This window comes from Leptodactylus fuscus, chromosome 11 (assembly GCF_031893055.1).
Source record: "Leptodactylus fuscus isolate aLepFus1 chromosome 11, aLepFus1.hap2, whole genome shotgun sequence".
Classification (NCBI taxonomy): domain Eukaryota; kingdom Metazoa; phylum Chordata; class Amphibia; order Anura; family Leptodactylidae; genus Leptodactylus; species Leptodactylus fuscus.
In genome coordinates, this window is record NC_134275.1 from 73,955,124 (window position 1) to 73,978,467 (window position 23,344).

Genomic DNA, 23,344 nt, shown 5'->3' on the forward strand with positions numbered 1-23,344 from the left:
AGCGGGGATAGAGGAGGGTTTGTTTTAGGGATTCTAACTACATAAGGGCTTATGTTAGGAGTTGTGATCGGCCTGTCTGAAAAGATGTGTCTTTAGTTTGCTCTTGAAGCTGTAGAAATTGGGAGTTAATCTGATTGTCCGGGGTAGAGCATTCCAGAGAAGTGGTGCAGCTCGGGAGAAGTCTTGTATACGAGCGTGGGAGGTTCTGATAAGGGCTTGTTCACATCTGCGCCCGATCTCCATTTGTCGGGTTTCCGTTTTCTGCAGACAGAAGACGGAAACCTGGCAGACAGTGTTCGGTCGTGAGCGCTGGTGAGTGTTTTGTGCTCTCCGTGGCGAAACCATTTTTTTTAAAAACCGGACATAAAGTCCTGCATGTCCGATTTTGTGTCCGGTTAAAAAAAACAAAAAACGGTCTTGCCGCGGAGAGCACAAAACTCTCACGGGTGCTCACAGCTGGACACTTTTCAAACCCATTCAAATCAACCAGCGTTGATTTTTCCAACTGTATAGCATTCGGCCATCAATGCTGGTTCTGCATCGAACTTTTACATTCGAATAGCGAGTGGTACTCGATCGAGTACGAGTATTTCGAATACCGTAGTATTCGATCGAATACCTACTGGATCTATATACCATCCTTAATTACCGATCCACAATTGTAGATAATATACAGAAAGCCTAGGAATAATACATTTCTATAGGGATTTACTAGACTGGTGTTGTTACACCAACAGCCACAATTGATATAGATGGGTCTTTATGCTGATACTGAGACTGAGCTGATGGATATTAATAAATGCAGAATTTAGTAAATTGCAGTTAATTACATGATGAAAACTTCTATTCCTGCCCTGATATCTCAATCAAATGCTCTTTATCTCTGGCAATTCAATTATTCTACAGGCCGCTTTGCATGTAGAGAACTTATTTCAAGAATTCATGTTACTATCAGAATGATTTATTACACAGAGCGTGTTCTTTTTGTGAACAAAGCAATAACTCTCTGACCTCTTATGATATGAGATTTTTGTATTAGTTTCCCAGTTGGAAGCATATGTGTGTCTGCACAGACTGTATAAGCTAAGACAGTAGGCAAATCCTCTGTGTATGCAAAACCTATCAGTGATGAATGGAATGATTATGCGTCTTCTGGGTGAGCGAGAAGGAATGATTCATCGCGCAAAAATAGAGGCTCTACCTGTCTACGTAGCCCTATGCTGGAAACGGGGAAATGTGACCAAGCCACCCATTCAGCTGAGGAACCAATCCTACGAGTGGAGTACTGGGGCAGCAGGATGCATTCACCAAATATGCTTTTAAATTTAGTTGCATCATTAATGGGGGTCTATTAGCTGGGACCACCACTGAGGGTCTTAAAGGGGTTGTCCCATCACAAGGATCCTATCTATACTGCTAGTTTATGTGGATTTAAGACTTTTCCTAAATGCATTGCTTTATCAAAAATGCTTTGTTTGGCCGCTATCTTAATTTATTCACTTCATTGTTTACACTCCGTTTCTATGGTGCTTGGGATTATCTGCTCATTTGTCAAGTGATGTAGCTGCCTGCTCTCGGGGGGGGGGAGGGAGGGGCTGGGAGCAGCTCTGAGCTGTTTGTGTCTGATAAGTAGCGGAGCGTCTCAGAGAGCTCCAGGATTTCTGAGCTCTTATCAGTCGGTTTAATTGAATTTGGCTGATAAGGGTTGAGATAGGGAGTCCAATACCTCTGTATGTAATGCAAACTGACTCAAATCCAGCTCTGCTACATCACACTGTGGTAATTCATTTACAACCAATCCCATGCAAGTGAAACCCCACCCACCAATGTGCCGAGAAAAGCAGGAAGTGAAGAGAGCACAACAGCCTGCAGGTTAGTGAACAAGCGTCATGGGAATATCCCTTTAAAGGGAGTCTGTCCCCAGAACCTAGCATATCAAATCAGCACTGCAGATAGGTTTGGGTCACCCGAATCAAACAGTGTTTCCCCCTTGTGAATTGTTGCCTGCATTGCTGACTAGGATTATTAATATGCAGATGACCTGTCTGGAGCAATTAGGGCATTGCCAAAGCAACAATTCAACTATTAATAATTGTTGTATTCCATCTGTGTTTATATATCCATTCAATCTTCCTTATTGAAACAACCTGTTCTTTTTGCAATAATTTGTACGCGCATGCGCTTACATTGAAAGGCTCACAATCCTTCCAACGCTAAGTCAATACATGACACTCAGACGGCCATTATCTCTTATGTACATGAACCAGTGCATGGTGATAGTAACTTTCTTGGGCATGTGTGATTCCCAGATTATAGGCATCTATATATTGGTTCGCATTCATGTTACATGTGTTTACTCCATTCTTTATTGATGATGCATTTGTACTGAGTCGATTCACTTGCCCCACCTAATGAATTTTTGTCTATTTTATTTACTATTTTTTTGTGGCATATTTGTGTGCATACTGGTGTATATATACGTACAGCTGCAGTATAGGGTTTGCTGTTATTGTATGGCAGGCCTTTTGGTTATTTATTTTTTTTTTTTTAGTTGTTTTTCATTAATTTTTTGAGTCTCATGCAATTCATCCATGTCCCATCCAGTCCATTTTTTGGGGTTATTTGATTTATAGTGGCGCCCCTTCTTGTTAATTGTAGTAGTCAGACTTTCACTGAATAGACATTAATAATGCCATATGCTGTCAATATGTCAATAAAGGGCTATTCATGTGATGGTTTAAGGTGGTCTTTACCCCACATTCTCCTCCAAATTCTGGCCCTGTGTATCCCATGGCAAAAAGCTATATCAGTTTTGGCCTTCTACTGTGGGTGTCTTCACTGACTAATTTTATAAAAAAGAAGCTGATCAGCAGTCGTCTCAAGCCTTGAGTTCTGGAACAACTGAATAACAATTGAATAGGACCCTTCTGTTTTCAGATTCCTAATCAGATCTCTGAGACAATGAACCAATCAGCAGCTGAGGAGGGATATTTAAAGCCTGCTCTGAACTCCCCATGTGCCTGCTATTAGTTTATTGTGACTAGTTAAAGGGATTCTACCATTAAACTACTTTTTTTTCTAATTGCCACATCGGAATAGCCTTAAGAAAGGCTATTCGTTTCCTACCTTTAGACGTGGTCTCCGCCGCGCCGTTCCATAGAAATACCGGTTTTAACCGGTATGCAAATGAGCTCTCCGCAGCAATGAGGGCAGGCCCCAGCGCTAAAAGGCCGATGAGCGCATCCCCACTGCTGCCCGAGAGCTCTTTCCTGCGCCGCCTCCTTCTTCTGCAGCAACTCCGCCTCTTCTGGCTTTTCTTGCTCTTGTAGTTCTATACAGGAGCATAGAGAGGCCACCCCAAAGTGGCCGCCAGCCGGCTCCTGTATTGACTGCAAGAGCAGCTACCCAAAAATGGCTGCTGGCCGCTGCAGAGAGCTCATTTGCATACCAGTTAAAATCGGTATTTCTAGGGGCCACACGGTGGCTCAGTGGTTAGCACTGCAGCCTTGCAGCGCTGGAGTCCTGGTGTTCAAATCCCGCCAAGGACAGAAAACCATCTGCAAGGAGTTTGTATGTTCTCCCCGTGTTTGCATGGATTTCCATCCCATATTCCAAAAAAAAAAAAGACATACTGATAGGGAAAAATGTACATTGTGAGCTCTACGTGGGGCTCACAATCTACATTTAAAAAAAAAAAAAAAAAATAATCGGTATTTCTACGGAACGGCGCGGCGGAGACCACGTCTAAAGGTAGGAGACGAATAGCCTTTCTTAAGACTATTCCGACGTGTTCATTAGAAAAAAAGGTAGTTTAATGGTAGAATCCCTTTAAGCTCCTGAGGTCTGAACATATCTGTTGGTTTTCTGTATTTTGACTTTGACTTTTAACTCTCGGATTGGCTTTGGCTTGGACTTGGACTTGTTTATTCCTTTGTCTCTGCTTTCCTGTTTTATATTGTGTTTCCTGGTTTGAGTTTATAGAGTATCTTTAATTTCTTACACTAGCTTCTGAGTAGAAAACCTGGGCTCTATATCTGGTCAAGTCCATTCAGCATTGTGTCGGGTTCTGGTGAAGACGTTTGGACCTTAGCTCAGCGTGAGATTTATGTAGCTTGTTCTACTGCTCTCAGTTATCTGACAGTTTCTGCATTTTAAGGGAATTGTATTATTATTATTATTATTATTAATTATTTATTTATATATATATATAGCACCATTAATTCCATGGTGCTTTACATTTGGACAAGTTGTCTTATTATGCAGTAATGGGGCCTTTGGACACCCTCAGGACCAGATAGTGACTGCTACTTCTGCATTCCCTATAGCGATGCCCCTGGGTATACCTACTTGCTTAAAGTAAAATAGAGGTTAGCAGATTCTATGCAGTAGTTTACTTTTCTAGGAAAGTTCAGGCATCAGTATGCAGCCGTGGTGTTCGCCTCACTGGTGGTGTTGAGAACCTTTATCTCGGCATAGCAGCTGGGCTTGTGCCGCATATATACATTTTAATTACAATGTCTTGTGGATGGAAATAATTAAAACAAATAAGCCAGTATTAATGTGAATGCAATCTATAAGACGTAACGTTCCATATTTTACTGAAATAAAAGAAGCTGTGTAAATGTGAACAGAATATATCTTACCAATGTACTGCTTCCAAAATTCCATCTAAAGAGAAGGAAAAAAAATTATTTGGTTAAAGGGAATATATCCTCAGAAAATTTAGAACAGGTTTTTATTTTGACATTTGTGTTGTTTTTTTCCTCCCTTTTTGACTATGTTGTTTTCTTGAGGACACCCAATAGGCTGGCACTACCTGTTTATGAAGCGCGCTTGTCAGCTTTACTATGTAGGCTGGGATAGGTCAGCAGAGGACGAGATATTTCTTATGTACTGCTGGAGTCCTAGGCATGTACACTATTCACACAGGTAAGGTTTTATATACATCACCTCTGTCTTTTACTGGTCTCGTAAATTGTGTATAATGTGGGACGGTAACGGGCCCGATTTAATTGCCGATCCTGACAGAGGCCGGGATCGGTAAGTGGCGCCACGAGCCCCACAAACACTTATTATACTGAGGGGTCTTTTCAGACCACTGAGTATAATGATCAGAGGCCCAGGAAAGGTAAGGGAACATTAAAAAAAATTGTGGTACTTACCTCTCTGGGCTCCAGACTGGCTTCGGGCCCACTTCTATGAGATCCGTGATGTCACATGACCTGAGCCTACGTCCCGGGTCATGTGACGTCCCAAGAAGATGGCCGACACCACTGAGGAGTGCAACAGAGCCAGGGATAGGTAAGTAACAGTGGTTTTTATGTTGTTATCTCCCCTCGGTGTACGATTATTATACTCTGGGGTCTGAAAAGACCCCAGAGTATAAAAATTGCTCATGGATGTCCACAGTGGGGCATAATACTATGTGCAGGGGCCACTATGGGGCATAATACTGTGTGCAGGGGCCACTATGGGGCATAATACTGTGTTCAGGGGCCACTATGGGGCATAATACTGTGTGCAGGGGCCACTATGGGACATAATACTGTGTGCAGGGGCAACTAAGGGACATAATACTGTGTGTAGGGGGCCACTATGGGGTATAATACTATGTGCAGGGGCCACTATGGGGCATAATACTGTGTGCAGGGGCCACTATGGGGCATAATACTGTGTGCAGGGGCCACTATGGGGCATAATACTGTGTGCAGGGGCCACTATGGGACATAATACTGTGTGCAGGGGCAACTAAGGGACATAATACTGTGTGCAGGGGCCACTATGGGGGATAATACTGTGTGCAGGGGCTACTATGGGGGATAATACTGTGTGCAGGGGCCACTATGGAGGATAATACATTGTACAGGGGTCACTATGGGACATAATACTGTGTGCAGGGGCCACTATGGGGCATAATACTGTGTGCAGGGGCCACTATGGGACATAATACTGTGCGCAGGGGCCACTATGAGGCATAATACTGTGTGCAGGGTCCACTATGGGACATAATACTGTGTGCAGGGGCCACTATGGGGCATAATACTGTGTGCAGGGGCCACTATGGGACATAATACTGTGTGCAGGGGCCACTATGGGACATAATACTGTGTGCAGGGGCCACTATGGGGCATAATACTGTGTGCAGGGGCCACTATGGGACATAATACTGTGTGCAGGGGCCACTATGGGACATAATACTGTGTGCAGGGGCCACTATGGGGGATAATACTGTGTGCAGGGACCACTATGGGGCATAATACTGTGTGCAGGGGCCACTATGGGGGATAATACTGTGTGCAGGGGCCACTATGGGACATAATACTGTGTTCAGGGGCCACTATGGGACATAATACTGTGTTCAGGGGCCACTATGGGCATACTACTGTGTGAAGGGGCCACTACGGGGCATAATACTGTGTGCAGGGGCCACTATGGAGTATAATAGTGTGTGCAGGAATACGGAGGGAGGGGGAAGGTCGGGGTCTTCGGCGTCGGTCGGGTGGGGGGCCTATGTCAAAAGCTCACAGCAGGGCCCCGCCATTTCTAGTTATGCCACCGCATGTCAACAAGTCCTCTTATCCATTTAGTCACCTGATATCATCATTTATTTCATGGTATAAGACATACAGTATGTAAAATACAGAGGGGCTTTTGTAATGACCATCAGTCCTGGGTAAAGAGTCTTGGCAGTAGTCAAAACATACTTGTCACTATCTATTACTTCCATAATAACCAGATTTTTATAATAGTAAATTTTGATGAAGAACCTCTTTAATCCTCTTATAATATTATTAATGTCGCGTAGAATGAGTCAGTCTCTAATCAGCCTGACACCTTTGTATGTAAGAAGACACATTGCCCTAGGATAATTGTACTAGGATGATGATATGAAAGCCTGTTGTGATGTGGGATGGGTATTACTAAGATCTAGGCTCACAATTTACTTGATTCTGACATTAAAAAAGAATGACTTAAAAAAAAAACAATTGCAAAAATGACAAAAATCATCATAATTTTCAGTGCACATTTTACACGGATTAACTACTTAAGGAATATTAGCAAGGGCAACCAAGAGTCTACCAGGTCTCTTTGAGTGTATTCTCACATTCGGGTACAAATTTGCCACAAAAAAATTGTGGTTTTTGGAGACAAAGCCAAGAATGGCAACAAAAGGAATGGAAAAAATATAGGAAACTTTGAGTTGAATGAGGGTTTGGCCGACAGCTATCTCTCCCTATTCCCCATACACATTCATAATGGACCAAGCAGTACATGTATACTTAATGGAGAAGAGGATGAAGCCACCGGCAGACATCTCTGGAGCAATGTATCTCCCCATGGACAAAGCATTGTGTACGTGAAATCCAATGCTCGATCCTAATCTCCCCCGACATCTGCCGCCTGGGGAGAGTTGGGAGTCTCATATATATTAAACACTTGGCAGATCGCATTGAAATCAGTTGGTTTAGCGGATACACAACACTGTGTATGGCCAGCGTGTAGACGGCTACTCCCCTTTAAATGAAGAACATTACTTCTCATGTAATAAACAAATTAACAGAACGTGGCAGAAAATTGTACCGTACATTAAATTGCCTATTACGTAAAAGAATAAATGTGCTGCATAAATAAACTATTTATACCAAGTACTAATGTCTTCCTCTTGTGTCCTGTTGCTTTTGTGTCAGATATAAAAGAGCATTTTCATTAGGTTTGACGCAGCAGTCTTAATTAGATATGCTTTACCGAGAATTACACCCAAGGCGTAATTGACCACAGAAATGAAGAAAAAGTGCAGCAATTAGCACCGAAACTGATAGGAGCCTCGAAGAGAGGAAACTGCATTGACCATTACTTCTCAGACACCAGATATCATAAAGATGTGTGCCTGGATACATCCTGAATCTATAGGACTTAAAGGGGAGGTCTTAAGAAGAACACTGGCATGCCAAACACTTGTTGTCTAAAGGTTGGGGGTAACCAGATATTATTGACAGGGTAAGCCAGTGTGGGTCAGACAATTCTTCTGTAGGGTAAAATATAGCATTGCAAGTTCATCAGACTCACCTCTATAACAGGGAATATTGACAGAGGTTATCTTCATGAGAAAAAGAAAATTGGAGAAAATAGATTCAATCTGATATTTTTGGTGGCCAGCCCTAAACATCAGTGTTTTGTGTGGTTTTGCCAATTTTTGCAAATTTTGCGTTTGCTCCTCTGGTATTACAGTTTAGTTTTTTATATTGATGGTAGGTATCGAATAATCCCATCATCGATTAGATGGCTACATCATGGGCATCCAAAATCTAATATGTATGGCCAAGTTTAGAGTTTAGTTCACAGGGAGTGTGTGGAGTTCAGTTGTACTAGAGATAGAGTATACCCAGCCCATTGGCCACATAAGGTCACAGGTAGGGTTGAGCCGATCTTGAGATTTCAGAATCTATTTTAAAATTCGATTTCCCATCCCATTGGCCACATAAGGTCACAGGTAGGGTTGAGCCGATCTTGAGATTTCAGAATCGATTTTAAAATTCGATTTCCCATCCCATTGGCCACATAAGGTCACAGGTAGGGTTAATCCGATCTTGAGATTTCAGAATCGATTTTAAAATTCAATTTCCCATCCCATTGGCCACATAAGCTCACAGGTAGGGTCGAGCCAATCTTGAGATTTCAGAATCAATTTTAAAATTCGATTTCCGATCATTTTCCAGCTGATCCCGATCCCGATTGTGAAATTTGCTCGATCGCTGATCACTATCCGATCCCGATCGTTCAACCCTACTCACAAAGGATTATTCTTGCCACTGGTTTCCAGTGTGGGACCTCATCCAAGGGATAAGTGTCTTTACTATTTAGAGAAGGCTACAGTATTAGCCAGATGCAGAAACATCTAGAGCCCTGAAGTTGGACATTAACTTGGTTGTCGTGAACTTTTATGCATCTTTTGTGTGTAGTTTTTGTAAGCAAGGTTTGTGCTATAGATGTTTTGCTTTTTCAGTTTCCAGGACCAAAATGGATTCTCCTATGAATAGTTACTTACCCCAGAGCTTTTAGGCAGGGAGCTTGGGGTTCCTGGGATAGTTCCATCCCTGGGTCACATGATGGTAACCAGTATTAGGTCCCTGGCTCGGTCCACCTCATCCCTCCTTTCAGGTGGTTACCTTTGCTATTTGGGCTGGTAGACCAGAGTATTGAGATTTACTGACTAACCCTGCATGTGCTATATGGGACTCTCAAATTACAATTGTGTTCGTGAATATTTTGTAGTCTTTAAACTTGCTACCTGCTTTATTTCTTTGAAATCCAATTTGGACTAGATTGACTCCCTGGTCTTCTAGAAATGAGATGTACACATTTGAAGCTACGCAATAGCATAAATGAACTGGACACGTATTTGGTAGAAAGTGAAATCTCGACAATTATCTGGATGTGTCATGAAGTTACATTAGGGGCTCTCAGTACATTTCCTCAGCTGGGCACCATAAATGACTTCCATGCCCGAGTCCATAGTTATATCCTTCTGCAATTACAGCGCATTCATTGCAATGACAATGACCATTATTTGCTTACAGTTTTGTCGTCATTCTCAAAGACTTCTCTTGCTTCTTCATAGCTGCACTTTTCCTCTATACATTCTCTTTCCAGATTGCCTGCAACAAACTCTTCCAAACGCCCGGTATTATATCGCTTTTGTCTCACCAGGAGGCTGCTTGCAGATTTATCAGATAGGAATACTGTCAAGAAGAAAGTTGCAGATATGTGAATGTTTGATGTGAGTGTTTACCCATCATATATACAGAACACATTGACATAATCTTTAAATTACATTGTCATCTTTGGTACTGTCATTGGTCACACAAGACGTGTTATGGATAAATTGTGTTAGGATATTTGTGACTCAACTCATACGGGGTCCGTGGGTTGGGGGTTTGAGTGTCCTTAGGGTCTCGTCATTCTTGTTTGGGGTGTGTGGGTATCGGTGGGTATGGGGTAGACAGATGATGGGGGCTTAGTGGTCTTTTGGGTGGTAGTTGGGGGGGTTTAATAGTCCATGGGGGGTTGGTGGTTTGATAGTCCATGTGTCTAATCTTCCTCTCGTTTGGTGACAGCTGGACACGTATTGGGCAGCGATCTCCACAGTGGCCTCTTCTTCTCCCAGTAGGATGTAGAGTTTCCTCTTCTCGTCTGCAGATGTGAAGTCTGGGATGTCAGAGAGTCTTTGGTAGTAGACAACCCTCACAGCTGAGTATTTGGTGCAGTGTAGCAAGAACTGGGTCTCGTCTTCTAGGGCCCCCTGGTCACAGTGCTGGCACAGTCTGTTCTCCCGTGGCTTGTACGTCTACCTGTGCCACCCCGTTTCCATTTCTAGGTTGTGGGCGCTCAGTCTGCACCGGCTCAGGGCTTGTCTGTATTTGGGGTGGCGTATTCTCTCCAGGTAGGTGGCCATGGTGTAGTCCCTTTGTAGGGATTGGTACACGGTGAGTTTCTTGGAGTTCTACCCTGGAATTAACTTGGCAAAGACCACCACTACACTTACATTAAACAATTGACTGCCCTAGATCACCATGTAGACGTTAACGCTTTATTGTCCTAGACCACAACTGATTCTGACATTATCCCCAGTACTGTTTTAGAGCACTAGAGATGTATACAAAATCTACATATGGATTCTGTTTAATGCTGCAGTATTTACCTGGATGCAGTGTTGGTCCTGTCTGTGTTATAGCCAGGTAATAAGGACACAATATGCTAGGATTTATTTGGTGCAACTCTATTTTGTTAGCTTAGAGGAAGTATTGGCCTGGTTTATATTACTTTGTAGATCTATTCACGGGTGTAGCTATAGTAGGCACAGAGACATAAACTGCTACCAGGCCCTGCAGTCTCAGGGGGCCCAAAGCCATCTCTAGAGCAGAGGAATATATCAGTATTATAGATTACACATGATAAGTGGGGGCCCAACTGCAAATTTTGCATTGGGACCCAGGAACTTCAAGCTATGCCTCTGGATCTATTCATTGACATATCTCAAGTAAACTAATCCTGAAGTACAGCCTAAAACTGTGGCTGGAAAATTTGGCTGTTGTAAAGACATCTCTATAAAGTCATTGACAAATCACCTCCACAAGCCATGCATATACAATGTGCTCTCCAGGGCCAGCTTGAGATTATGTAGAACATTCACTTGCCAAGGCTGAATGCAATTATTTTCTTGGTTTTGCTATAACAACCCAAGATATTGTATGTGTTCGCTCGGCTCCTGACAGCTGCTGGATAACCTACAAACAACATAGGTGACCCCTAAAGCCAAAAAGGTCTTTGTTGGTCAGTACGTCAGACAATCATCCAAGAGCAAACAGAACATCTTGTTCTTGGTTTTTTTCCTGTTCTACAGACGGAATGTGCGCTGCTTATATATTTATTCATCTCTGCAATTGATTTTTAACAGAAATTATTTTACTTAAGAGAACAGACCATTTGTTGCTATGGGGCCTTTGTAGAGAAAGGGTCCGATCCTCGTTGGTCCCATCTTCAGGTCTACTAGGTGGCAACAACCTATGCAAGACTCCTCTCTCCGGAGGATCTGTGTTAGCAAACAAAGAGGTGGGGAACTTTTTGAAGAGTCGTGGGAACGGTTTTAAAGGGATGCCCCTCACTCATTTATTTATTTTACTTATCTATAAGTACATAGAGCTGTACATAGAGTGCCATCACTCACATCAGTCCCTGTCCCATTGGGACTCAGAAGCTAAATCCAAAAATAACTGATAGGTTTGTATTAAGAGCGGAAATCAGAGTACCCACACAGAGAGGGGAGAACATGCTGTACAAACTCCTATGTTAGATTGTAACCCAGAGCCCCAATGCTGTAGACAATAATATCAACCACTGAACCTCCATGTGCCCCTGTTGTCATGTTTGTGTCTACACATATTGGAAATACTACTTTCTATCTGTATTTATTTCTGTAAAGTTAACAACTAGGAATGGTTTGGATGTCAAAGAGGTTATCCTGGAAGTAAAAAGCTTACCATTCCCTGCACTGGTTAAGCTTCATTACTAATGCACGACTCTGTTCCCTGGAGCTCCAGCCAATACTTTTCTGGAGGACCATAGTGGAGGACGTTTCAGCTCTGTAATGTCACTGACTCCTCACAGACATGGACCACATCTCCATTCAGTGGAATGGAGTTAGAAATGAGTAAACCAGTTCGGACCAAACCAGATTCGATCTGAATGTTGGGGTTCGTCAACTGTGAACCAGAAGTGATTATTATACTCCGGGTCTCTTCAGACCCCATAATATAATAGGTAGAGGCCCAGGGGAAGCATAACCAGTGCAGGGAATACATTGGTGACGCTGGGTTCACACCAGTGTTCGGGTCTCTTATGAGGCTTCCGTCTTCTGCATGCAAACCTGTCAGACCGAGTCCGGCCGTGAGCACCATGGAGCATTTTATGCTCTCTGCGGCAAAACCATTTTTTTTTAAAACTGGACACAAAGTCCTGCATGTCTGACTCTGTGTCCGGTTAAGAAAAACTGTTTCGCCGCGGAGCTCACAAAACGCTCACGGGCGCTCACAGCCAGACACTTTTCAAACTCATTCAAATGAACGGGTTTGAAAAATGACCGCAGGTTTCCGTCTCCTGTCCAGTTTCGGGCAGGAAACGGTAATCTGCATAACGGAGACCGTGGTGCAGATGTGAACCCGCCCTGAGCTACCTTCTGACGTATATTTTCTTACAGCCCTGGACTGTCCCTCTATTATCCCTCCTAGAAATGCAAAAATATATTGACAAATGCCAAAAAATTTAAATAGTCCAAAGACTAGTTTTCCATTTATCATCACAGTTTTAAAAAGGATCACCATCTCAGCGCTGTCTTTGGACTATTTTAATTTTTTTGCATTCAATAACTCTCCTTGGTCAGGGGTGGATCAAGGTGTGCACTACATATCTATAACTGGTTATGCTGAACATCTTGGCTTTAAATTGACAACTGGGTGTTACCTTTTCTCCTTGTCAAAGAGGTATGTCTCCATGCCAGTGCTGATTGGACAGTGTCAGACGTTATAGGGACTAGAGATGAGCGAACACTGTTGGGATCAGCTGATCCGAACAGCACGCTCCCATAGAAATGAATGGAAGCACCTGTGACACTGACTTTGCCGGCGGCCGGCCGGCGTCACAGGTGCTTCCATTCATTTCTATGGGAGCATGCTGTTTGGATCGGCTGATCCCAACAGTGTTCGCTCATCTCTAATAGGGACACATCCCCAAATGGTAACCCCAAGTTGTCATTCATACATCTCCAGGAGGAATAATAGAGGAACCGCACAATGTAAAATTCTAAAAAAAATATTCTCCAATTGTATTTCTTGGGAGAACAATTATATACTAAAATATCCCTGATAGCATCATTAATGGCTACTACACGTGGACCATATGAGTGACTATTACGGCTTCTTCTCATTTAACAGCCCAGAAACCCTAGGCCGCACACAAACACCAGCCCAGCCACACACATGGATGGAGCTATAATATGTGCTTAGAGCAAGGTTAGATTGACTTGCGCTTATTTTAGTACAGAACATTATGTGAAAATGGAAAATTCTGCTTTTCCTGGAATTAAATATTTAATAGCTTTTGACCCTATTAAACCATTATAATGCCAGCTCTTCTACTAGATTGTAATATAAGTCGCCCAGGTATCTGCATTTGAAGACATAGATCTGATTACGGAAAAAAAAAAGGACATATTGTGATATAATTAAAGGTAACCAACCTGCTTTATCCGCCTCGCAGAGATAACCCAGGAGGAAAATAATGAGAAGGCTTGGAATAGATGCCATAGTCTTACTCTGAAGAGCCTCAGTGGCAAATTAGTCTGGAGCCGGTATAGGATCAATGATTCCAAAGTCCACGCTCTCTCCCTCTCTCTGTTTGCTTTTTGTTTTGCAGCTGGAATTTCAATTTTGGAGGTGAAACCTGTTTACGAAATCCACATTCGCTGTATAATATTTTCTGTGTATTATTAGGGTCACGCTAGATAGATAATGGTGCATTAGGAATGACTGTAACATAGAAAGCCTGGGATTAATGCGGAAAACAGGAACATCACCATTTATCAAATCAATAAGGTGTATAAAATAACGACTATTTTTGCACTGCGATTCTGCAAACCCTATGAAATATATAGTATAGAAATATACTCTTAGGCCATGTGAACGGTCCATTAAAAAATAGGACATGTCCTATTTTTGTCCATTTTCACGCAATAGACTCAGATCTGAGTAGGATCCGTGAAAACAGGGACCACACGGAGACAAGTTGGCCATAAAAATTGAATGTTTTTCAAAGCTGATTTGCATCATGGTCACTTTAATAGAGACAAAGGCTACATTCAGACTACCAAGGTGCAAAAATGGCCGTGACGTAACATAGGCACTATATAGTAGTAATAATTAGGTTCAGATTGCATTTCACGCTATTGTGTTGGTATTATATGGCTGTATTACTTAGGATACAATTACAAGAAGAAGAATCTAAAATTAACAAACAATAGGTTTGCTTCACTTTTTGTCCAAGCCCCATTTTCTATAAATCTGGCCTTGTGGGGGCACAATAACAGTTTTAAGATTCTTTGGGGATGGGGAGGGAAAAAGGAATTAGAGGTGCGGCTATGGTCTTCAAGATCATGGCATATTCTTTCCTCACTATATACACTCATTGAGAAAAATAATGAACCCAGATAGACATATGAGGCTACTTTTGAGTAGTGCACCTCTTGGTGAGATTGGTGACTGCTAGACATGACTCTACACTGCTCTTGGATACATTTTGCCCAGTTCACAGATTTTGGTCTGAGATAAGCAGGATTGTTTCATTACCTACCATTGATCTATGACATTCTAGTATGACTATTAGGAGGTGTTGGGAGCAGGGCAGACATAGCAAAGAGGCTCTAGATAACCCACACAGGACCCTGACATGTACAAACCACTTTCATACACAGTTAGCACCTTCATTACACATCGCTGTCTCTATCTGGACCTTTTCCAGGCACCTAGTGGAAGGAAATTTGGTGTTACAGCACCCATTACCTGTCATGCCATTGCCAGCCAGCCTCCTTCATCCGGGTTTGAGAATGGAAGCCCAGTGAGTGCTTCAATATTATCTTTCCTGTAGATAGACATATGCCCCAATTGCTGATCTGATGATCTGAGGGGCCATCACATATGGCAGTGGGTCACCCCCTTGTAGTGATGTGAGGGACCCAAATGGCGGAGCAATATGTGCAGGGCATCCTTCAGCCACATATGTTGCCTCTTATACCAAGTCTTCCAACTGGCATTGTTCAGAAGGATAATGTTTCCCCAAACACAGCAAGAGTTTCCCAGGAATGTCTCTGCCAGATTGCAATACTTATTTGGAATACCCAGTCACAAGATTTATTACCAATTGAGCTTTTATGAGACTAGATTGGACGCCAACTTCGGCATGTTGCACAATCTACAGACCCAGATGCAACATCTGTGCTCAGGATACCATATGGAACCTGTATGTGCCGATGTACAGTTCTTCCTGACACGTATCTTCTAATATTGTAATCACTTACATGTATCATCATTACATCGACACATTGAAAGTTTTATTCTATTCCAACAACTTCTTCCAGTTGCATTATTTTTTTTGGGCCATGACTATTTCTATAATTTGCTGTATATTCAGATGTAATGTGTATTCAGACATTGCATTATTGCACGGAATGATGAGCTTTCTTATCTGCTGTCTTTGTTTGATGTTCTGTTAATGGGAAATGTGAGTTTTCCCAGAGAAATCATGTTTAATTTTTAACAGAGATTTCCTGTAGTAAACAGGAGAGAAATCTAGTACTTTTGTGGATATACAGACTAAGCGGCTCATCTTGGACTATCCATACAGACACTGGAAATGTGATGGTAAAAAGTACTTGGGGTTCCGCAAATAATGGGGCTCTTATGCTTTATTCTAGCCTAGACGTGATGGATGACCTGGGCAGTAACAAAAGGAGTTAATACTAAATAAGGTTGAGACAATAATTTAGGGGGTGTAATACATACCAGGGGGTGCCCAGACCATATTGAGTACATGGTATAAACAGTATAGTGTTCACAGTACAGGATGGGCCATAAGTATGGATACACCCAGATATGGATACACCCAAGGTCTCCAGATCTCACTCCCTTGGTCTTCTATCTCTGGGGCCATTTGAAGGCTATGGTGTACTCCGTGAAGATCCAGGATGTGGGGCACCTAAAACAATGAATACAGGAGGTCTGTGGTAGCATTTCATTTCTGAGGTATTGCTCTTGGTGTGTCAAGAGTGGGAGAAGAGAACCACATTGACAATTCAACACAATGGGCAGCACTTTGAGCACATCCTTTAGTGGGTTACTGTCATTGCTCCATGTCACAAATGTGTCAATAACTCAATAACGAATAAAGCTACATTATAACTGAGCACACCATTGTTTTTCTTGTGCAATTCTCCATGTGTTTGATGTGTCACATGACCACCTTCCCATTGAAAAAAGTAGATGGCTGCCATGGGCATCACCCAGCCTCAAATGTTTCCCCCCTCCCATGTACTAATTTGCCACAAATGGTAAGGTGAGATCAGCAACCACTTTTGTTTTATCTGGGTGTATCTATACTTATGGCCCACCCTGTATAATCAGTGAATATAATAACTGCAATGAGTCATTCACAGTGCAAAACATAACAATACAACCTTGTAGGACAATTTTCAACTCACCCCCTCCCCATTTCAGATACCAGTCCATCTGGGATTTTCCAGAATTGCCAAATGGACCGTGGTCATATTCTACACAGGATAGTCCTTGTTATCTGTCAGCTAGCTCACTAATGTCATAATGGCATTCTCCAGTCAGAAACTTGTCAAGGACCCTTGTCTAATAATACTGCTGTCTCTGCATAGTCCTCAGTCACTACCCACCATTGATAGTACTGGTGCTCAGCATGTCTGAAAAATCACAAGAGGTGGAAGTCATCAGATACGTAAAGAGTCTATATGAGGCTAGGAAGTATGGATCATGGTGAGAAGAAGAAAGAAGTATGAATAGGGTGCAACAATTATAGTGCCTGCAAAGTGAATGGGATTCTGGCTCATCCCATCTAGACATTGCAGAACAAAAATCTGCAGAAGAAACGCAAGTGTTTTTGAAAATCGAAGCGTGCCAATTATACTTGCGGAATTGCTGGTATTTTCTGTATAGGGATAATAGGGGCAGAAAGTCTGTAGAGGAAAACTGCAAAAGGCAATGAAAAACACTATTTTTTCTGCAGTGTTTTTTTTAAAATGCATCTTGCTATGAGGAGGTTTTAGCCTGAGGGGGGTGCTGTAAGGAGTATCTGTGCCGTCACCATCAGCATCTAACCAGTGTCAAGACACGTATGCTACACAGCAGCACATCATGTGACACATGCTGACTTAAGCAAAGTACTATACTAAAAGCAAGGATGGGGCAAATTACCTCAAATGAGCCTCTAAGCAGTTGGACTTGGGGGTCAAAGTGAAAAAAAATATCAGCTTCTATAATGTATTGACGAATGTGGTGATATACCAAATATAACCAGTGCCAGCTTCACTTTTTGTCTAGAATCTCATATTATGTCAAGTCAAGTCACCATCATCTTTGAAGTGTCTCGAGCTGCCATTGCAGAAGTCAGATATTTCACAAGGAATTGTATTCAGGTGATGTCAGAATCCAGCAGGAGTTATATTATCACCCCCATCCAGTGACCCTTTGCTGTCGGAGATAGCAGGTGTCAGCGGTGGCGCTAATGTCTGTTACGTCTCTGAATATAAATCACTTGGGTTAAAGCATTTTTTTTTTCTCAATTTTTTTTTTTATAGATCAGGGCACATGTACGAACCCGAACTAGACACTTATGCAAACAGCTTTTTTTCCTATTGCTGGATAACTATAAAAGGCTACAGCGATGGAGTGAGCGCGAGGCAGCTGGCTGCATGGAGATGGAGTTGGCTGCAGTTCATAGCCTCTTCTGTGGTTTAGTAATAAGAAGCCAAACTATAGAGTGCTCGGTTTTCAAGACGATGATAGACAGCCTCGGGGCCAGGTTCTATGGAACTGTTAATAAAAGGAAGCTATATATAGTTTTATATACTTGTTTTATATACTAAACTTCGAGCCTTCTTAAAAGGAATGGAAAATTGAACTGAAGCACTGGAGTCTTTAATTCAGTGTATGGACACCCAATAGTTTTATTACTAAGGATCCGCCATTACCTTTAATGATCTTTTTACTACAGCTCTACGGGGTGTGAATGTCAGGGGGAAAACTCGGTTCAGTAAGTAGCAATGTCAATGCATTTACACATAACCGGGTGACATGTGCGGTCTTTTCTAGTGAACCTTCAACCATAGCTTACACATGGAGAACAATATATGGTCAAGGGAATAAAGATGTTGTAACTTAAGACATCACTCCTTGTCCGCATTGGTATTTACAATCTCAATTCCAGATTATGTTTTTGGAGTTTTGGAGGACACTAGAGTACCCAGAGGTGCAACCCATGCAAACAGGTAAGAACATGACCTTAATGCATTACATATCCATTGATATACATACAAGTCATGGAATTACGAGTATATACATTACAATAGAGACAACTACTATACCTCAAGTTACTTAGGAGGCGATCAATCTATGGATCCATACCAAGAAAGTGCACATAAAAAGAGATCAAATGCACAATAAACAGATTGTATAATAACATTACCATTGCTGATTAAAAATCTGTACACAATATGACATAAATTGTAGTAATATAAGTAGTATAAAGCATATAAAGTCAATGCTATGTGTATGGTAAAGTGTCTACCAAGGGGATCTTGTTGTTGTTCTGTATTGTTTTTGGGTGATACTTTTTACAATATTTTTTTTTTCTTTATAGTTGAATCTTTGGATCCACTTACTCAAGAAAATAAGAAAAATTGTTTTGTAGACCTGTCATTTTCCTGTAAGTTGTCCGTTACCCCATAGGATCACAGTGTCAACTCCTGTAGTGGCAATAACTGTAGTAGAATAAATGTAATGCTATTTATATTGCGAAAAGTAAAAGTAGAATACCAAGCACAGCCACAATGCAATGTATGAAGCTGTGTTTGGTAAGCAATGAGGAAGCTGCATTACTCCTTTTCCAACAACTGATTTATGGAGCTGCCGATGTGCCGGACTCCTGTGATCTTGTGTCTATAAACTGTCCTAAGGATGGGTCATTAATATTTAAAAAGACTTGTGCCACTACAGTCATCTATCCCCTAGGAAATAATAGTCAGCCCAATGGGGGTCTGACTGCAGGGACCCCCAGCAATAAAAAAAAACAAACAGGCAACTGAAAGTCTCTCTGAATCCTCCGAATGTGTGACCAGTGCGCCATTCAGTAGGAATCAAGAGGGATTTGTGTTCCCTGTTCTCCTGAGTGTTTGGATCTCCTGAGATCTGATGCTTATCCCCTCTCCGGTGCATAGGGGATAAGTGTCTGTAATGGCAAAACCCCTTTAAATTCTGGAAACAACCTTTTTATATATTAGGAGATACCCTTTCACCTACGGTGTGATGACAGCTGGTGAATACTTGGTTAGAAAAGGAAGTGATTTGACCACACATTCTTTCCCAGATTTAGATGAACATATACGGCATAGTAACACAAATTTCTAGTATAGATTTGTTCTTCCTTATAAAACTTCTCGGATTGATAACCCAAGACAAAAGGCTTTGGGAAAAAAATATATATACAGTGTTGGCCAACAGTATTGGCACCCCTGCAATTCTGTCAGATAATACTCATTTTCTTCCAGAAAATGATTGTAAGCACAAACTCTTTGGTATTATTGGATGGACTTATAGCCTTGAGATTGCTCATGCTTCCTCACAATTTTGCTTCTCAAGTCCTCAGACAGTTCTTTGGTCTTCCTTCTTTTCTCCATGCTCAATGTGGTCACACAAGGACACAGGACAGAAGTCGAGTCAACTGATAGGGAATATAGATTGTGAGCCTAAATGGGACAGTAACGGTCAATGTCTGAAAGCGCTGCGGAATATGATGGCACTATAAAAATAGGCGTAATAACTAAATAAATAAATAACTTAAATCCATTTCAACTGGCTGCAAGTGTGATTTAGTTATTGCCACCACCTGTTAGGTGCCTCAGGTAAGTAACAGGTGCTGTTAATTACACAAATTAGAGAAGCATCACATGATTTTTCAAACAGTGCCAATACTTTTGTCCACCCCCTTTTTTATGTTTGCTGTGGAATTATATCCAATTTGGCTTTTTGACAATTCTTTTTGTGGTTTTCCATTGAAGACATCAAATGAAGATAATAATACCAAAGAGTTTGTGATTGCAATCATGAGTATTATCTGACAGAATTGCAGGGGTGCCGATACTTTTGGCCAACACTGTATATCTCCATACTCTATGCAATACACATCTATGTGTCCACCCCGTGCTTGTGACGTGTACCGCTGCCATTCTGGTTCCCGGTTGTATTACACTTTTCCATCTCTAATTTGACTTCTTTATATAGGTATACATTATGGCGATAGGAAAGAAAATGGTTGTGTTTTCACACTGATCTATCTCCATTGTAAAAGACACAACTGTGACTAGAGTAACTGCTTACCATAAGCCCCATTCGATTACTAGCTAAAAGGGAAATGATTCCATAGGGTTAGAACACGTGAACGTCAAGGCATATTTGTTGACAGAATTGCGGTACAATATTATGTGTCATGAAGGTATTAGCTACATATTAATCATATAATGGTCAATCATGAGACAAAAAATGTCATAAGAAAAATTCATAATAATGAAAGAAATTGTGCCCACACTGCTGAGCAATCCATGCTCTTAGCACAAGATGAATCACTTACTTACCTTGGAGCGGCGGATTCTTATTATATGTATAGTTTACGTGCAATATTTTGGTTGGGTACATATGAGTCACACACACTGAGCGGTAAGAGATTAACAGCATGGTCCTAGTTCAAGGAGTAAGAAATTCCCATCGACTTGTAATTGCTCACTTTTCTTTAAAATGTTTAGAAACGGAGATAATGGACTGTGGAAGGTATGATATCTGCGAATATACATTGTACAAGTTTTTCCAATTTTCTGAGTTTTTTCTCTTCATTGAACTATGAATGTGCAGGATTTCTAGCCTTAGAACAGACCATCTATATGGGATTATTGAAGGTGTAATGGCCAGCACCCCTAATCATTAGGCTATTGAAGGGGTTGCAGCCTAGAAGAGACACAGCTCTGAACACTGTGTACTGATGGTGAATGGTACTGTAGCTCTTAAAGGGGTGTCAAGCTCAGAAAACCCACTTTATATGCGGAGTTGGGCTGGGACGTCTGGGGCCAACTAGTGGAATTGATTCTAGGTGCACATCCGACAGCTCCTGGTATAAAGACGTAAAAAAAAGTCATGCCACCTCCCTGACCCCACCAGATGTAATAATGATAGGCCATCAATATTAGTGAGGTGGATAAACCCCTTTTAATTGGATGTCCAGGAGTTGGAGAAGCTCATTTGGTAGCCGGGGGAGATGAAAAATAAATTAAAAAAGAAAAGCATACTCATTTGTCCCTGGTGCTCTGTTTTCCGCCACCAGTGGCCATTCATATACTGATGCAATGACATAATGTGTGCCCTGGGGACTGAAGAGGAAATGCAGGAAGCCATGGGTAGGAATGGAGATTGGTAAATTAATAGTGGTCATTAGCAGTAGAACTAATCCAGCCATTAACGGTCTATTAAAGAGGACCTTTCACCACCTGGGGCACATGCGGTTTTATATACCGCTAGAAAGCCGATAGTACGCTTAATTCAGTGCCCTGTCTGCTTTCACTATCTGTGCCCCCGGTGACGAGCTATTGGTGCCGGTACTGTAGCTCTTCACCGTCAGAAGGGCGTTCCTGACAGTCTGTTAGGAACGTCCATCTTCACAGCAGCGCCTATAGCGCTGTACTGTGAGAGCGGGGAGGATCATCTCCCCCAGTACTCATCTATGGACAAGGGGGGGGGGGCATCTATCAGGAGGGGAGCAAGCGTTCCTCCCTGCTCTCACAGTACAGCGCTATAGGCGCTGCTGTGAAGAAGGGCGTTCCTGACTGACTGTCAGGAACGCCTTTCTGATGGTGAAGAGCTACAGTACCAGCACCAATATCTCTTCACCCGGGCACAGATCGTGAAAGCTGACAGTGCACTGAATTCAGTGCACTGTCAGCTTTCTAGTGGTATATAAAACCGCATGTGCACCAACTGATGAAAGGTTCTCTTTAAAAGCACAGTGAGGGGCCAGTAAAGATGTGTGGCCCACCAGGAGATTCAACTGTACTCTGATGAGCCACTCTAAACCTGTTCATATCCTCATTTTTTACTTACAGTATTGAGTGATTATGCAGCAGTCCAGTAGAGGTAGGCTGTAAGTAGTAGTAGATGGGAGTAAGGGCCCCTTCACACGGAGGATACTCTGGCTGATTCGGAACGTGTAAACGTTCCAAATCAGCAGCGTTTAAAGCAGGTCCCATTGCTTTCTATGGGAGCTGGAATACGTGCGCTCCCCATAGAAATGTATGGGCTGCTTTTTCCCATTCATTTCTATGGGGAGCACACGTATGCCGGCTCCTATAGAAAGCAATGGGACCTGCTTTAAACTCTGCTAATTTGGAACGTTTACACCAGGGGTAGGGAACGTACGGCTCTCCAGCTGTTGCAAAACTACAACTCCCAACATGCACACTTGCTCTGCTGTTCTTGGAACGGCCATGGAAGTAAATGGAGCATGTTGGGAGTTGTAGTTTCACAGCAGCTTGAGAGCTGAAGGTTCCCTACCCCTGGTTTACACGGTCCGAATCAGCCAGAGTATCCTCCGTGTGAAGGGGCCCTAATAGTAACTGTGGTCACACTGACAGGTGTCTCTACTAGAACATCCAGAACTCTTCAGGGCTCATGCAGTGCAGTAGGGGCTTGCAGGACAAATAACAATGGTGGTAGTGTCCCCCAGGACAACTCCTAGTGGTTGGCCTCATTGAACTTGATGGTTCAATGGTTGGAGTTCCCTTGATGGAGAATGCAGGATTAGGACTTTAGCATGTTTTAATGGTAGAAAGCAAGAGAAAATAGGCAGCTTCATCCATACAATGGAGACACAGTTCTTTGCGAATCTCCACGGAGCTGATGCTTTGTGATGGTACTTCCTATATAGTTTGTGTCCCCCTTGCTTGGGAAGTCTTTTC

At 42.2% G+C, this 23,344-nt stretch overlaps 1 protein-coding gene across 1 annotated transcript in view; it reads right to left on the minus strand.

The window, feature by feature from the left end:
- Window positions 1–13,859, minus strand: part of F9 (coagulation factor IX) — a 31,460-nt gene extending 17,601 nt beyond the window's left edge. The window contains exons 1-3 of the mRNA XM_075259700.1: window positions 13,793–13,859; window positions 9,577–9,740; window positions 4,644–4,668 (exon numbers count right to left, since the gene is read on the minus strand). Coding sequence (XP_075115801.1) covers window positions 4,644–4,668; window positions 9,577–9,740; window positions 13,793–13,859 — 256 coding nt within the window. The remainder of the gene's footprint in view (window positions 1–4,643; window positions 4,669–9,576; window positions 9,741–13,792) is intronic.
- Window positions 13,860–23,344: the final 9,485 nt, after the last annotated feature.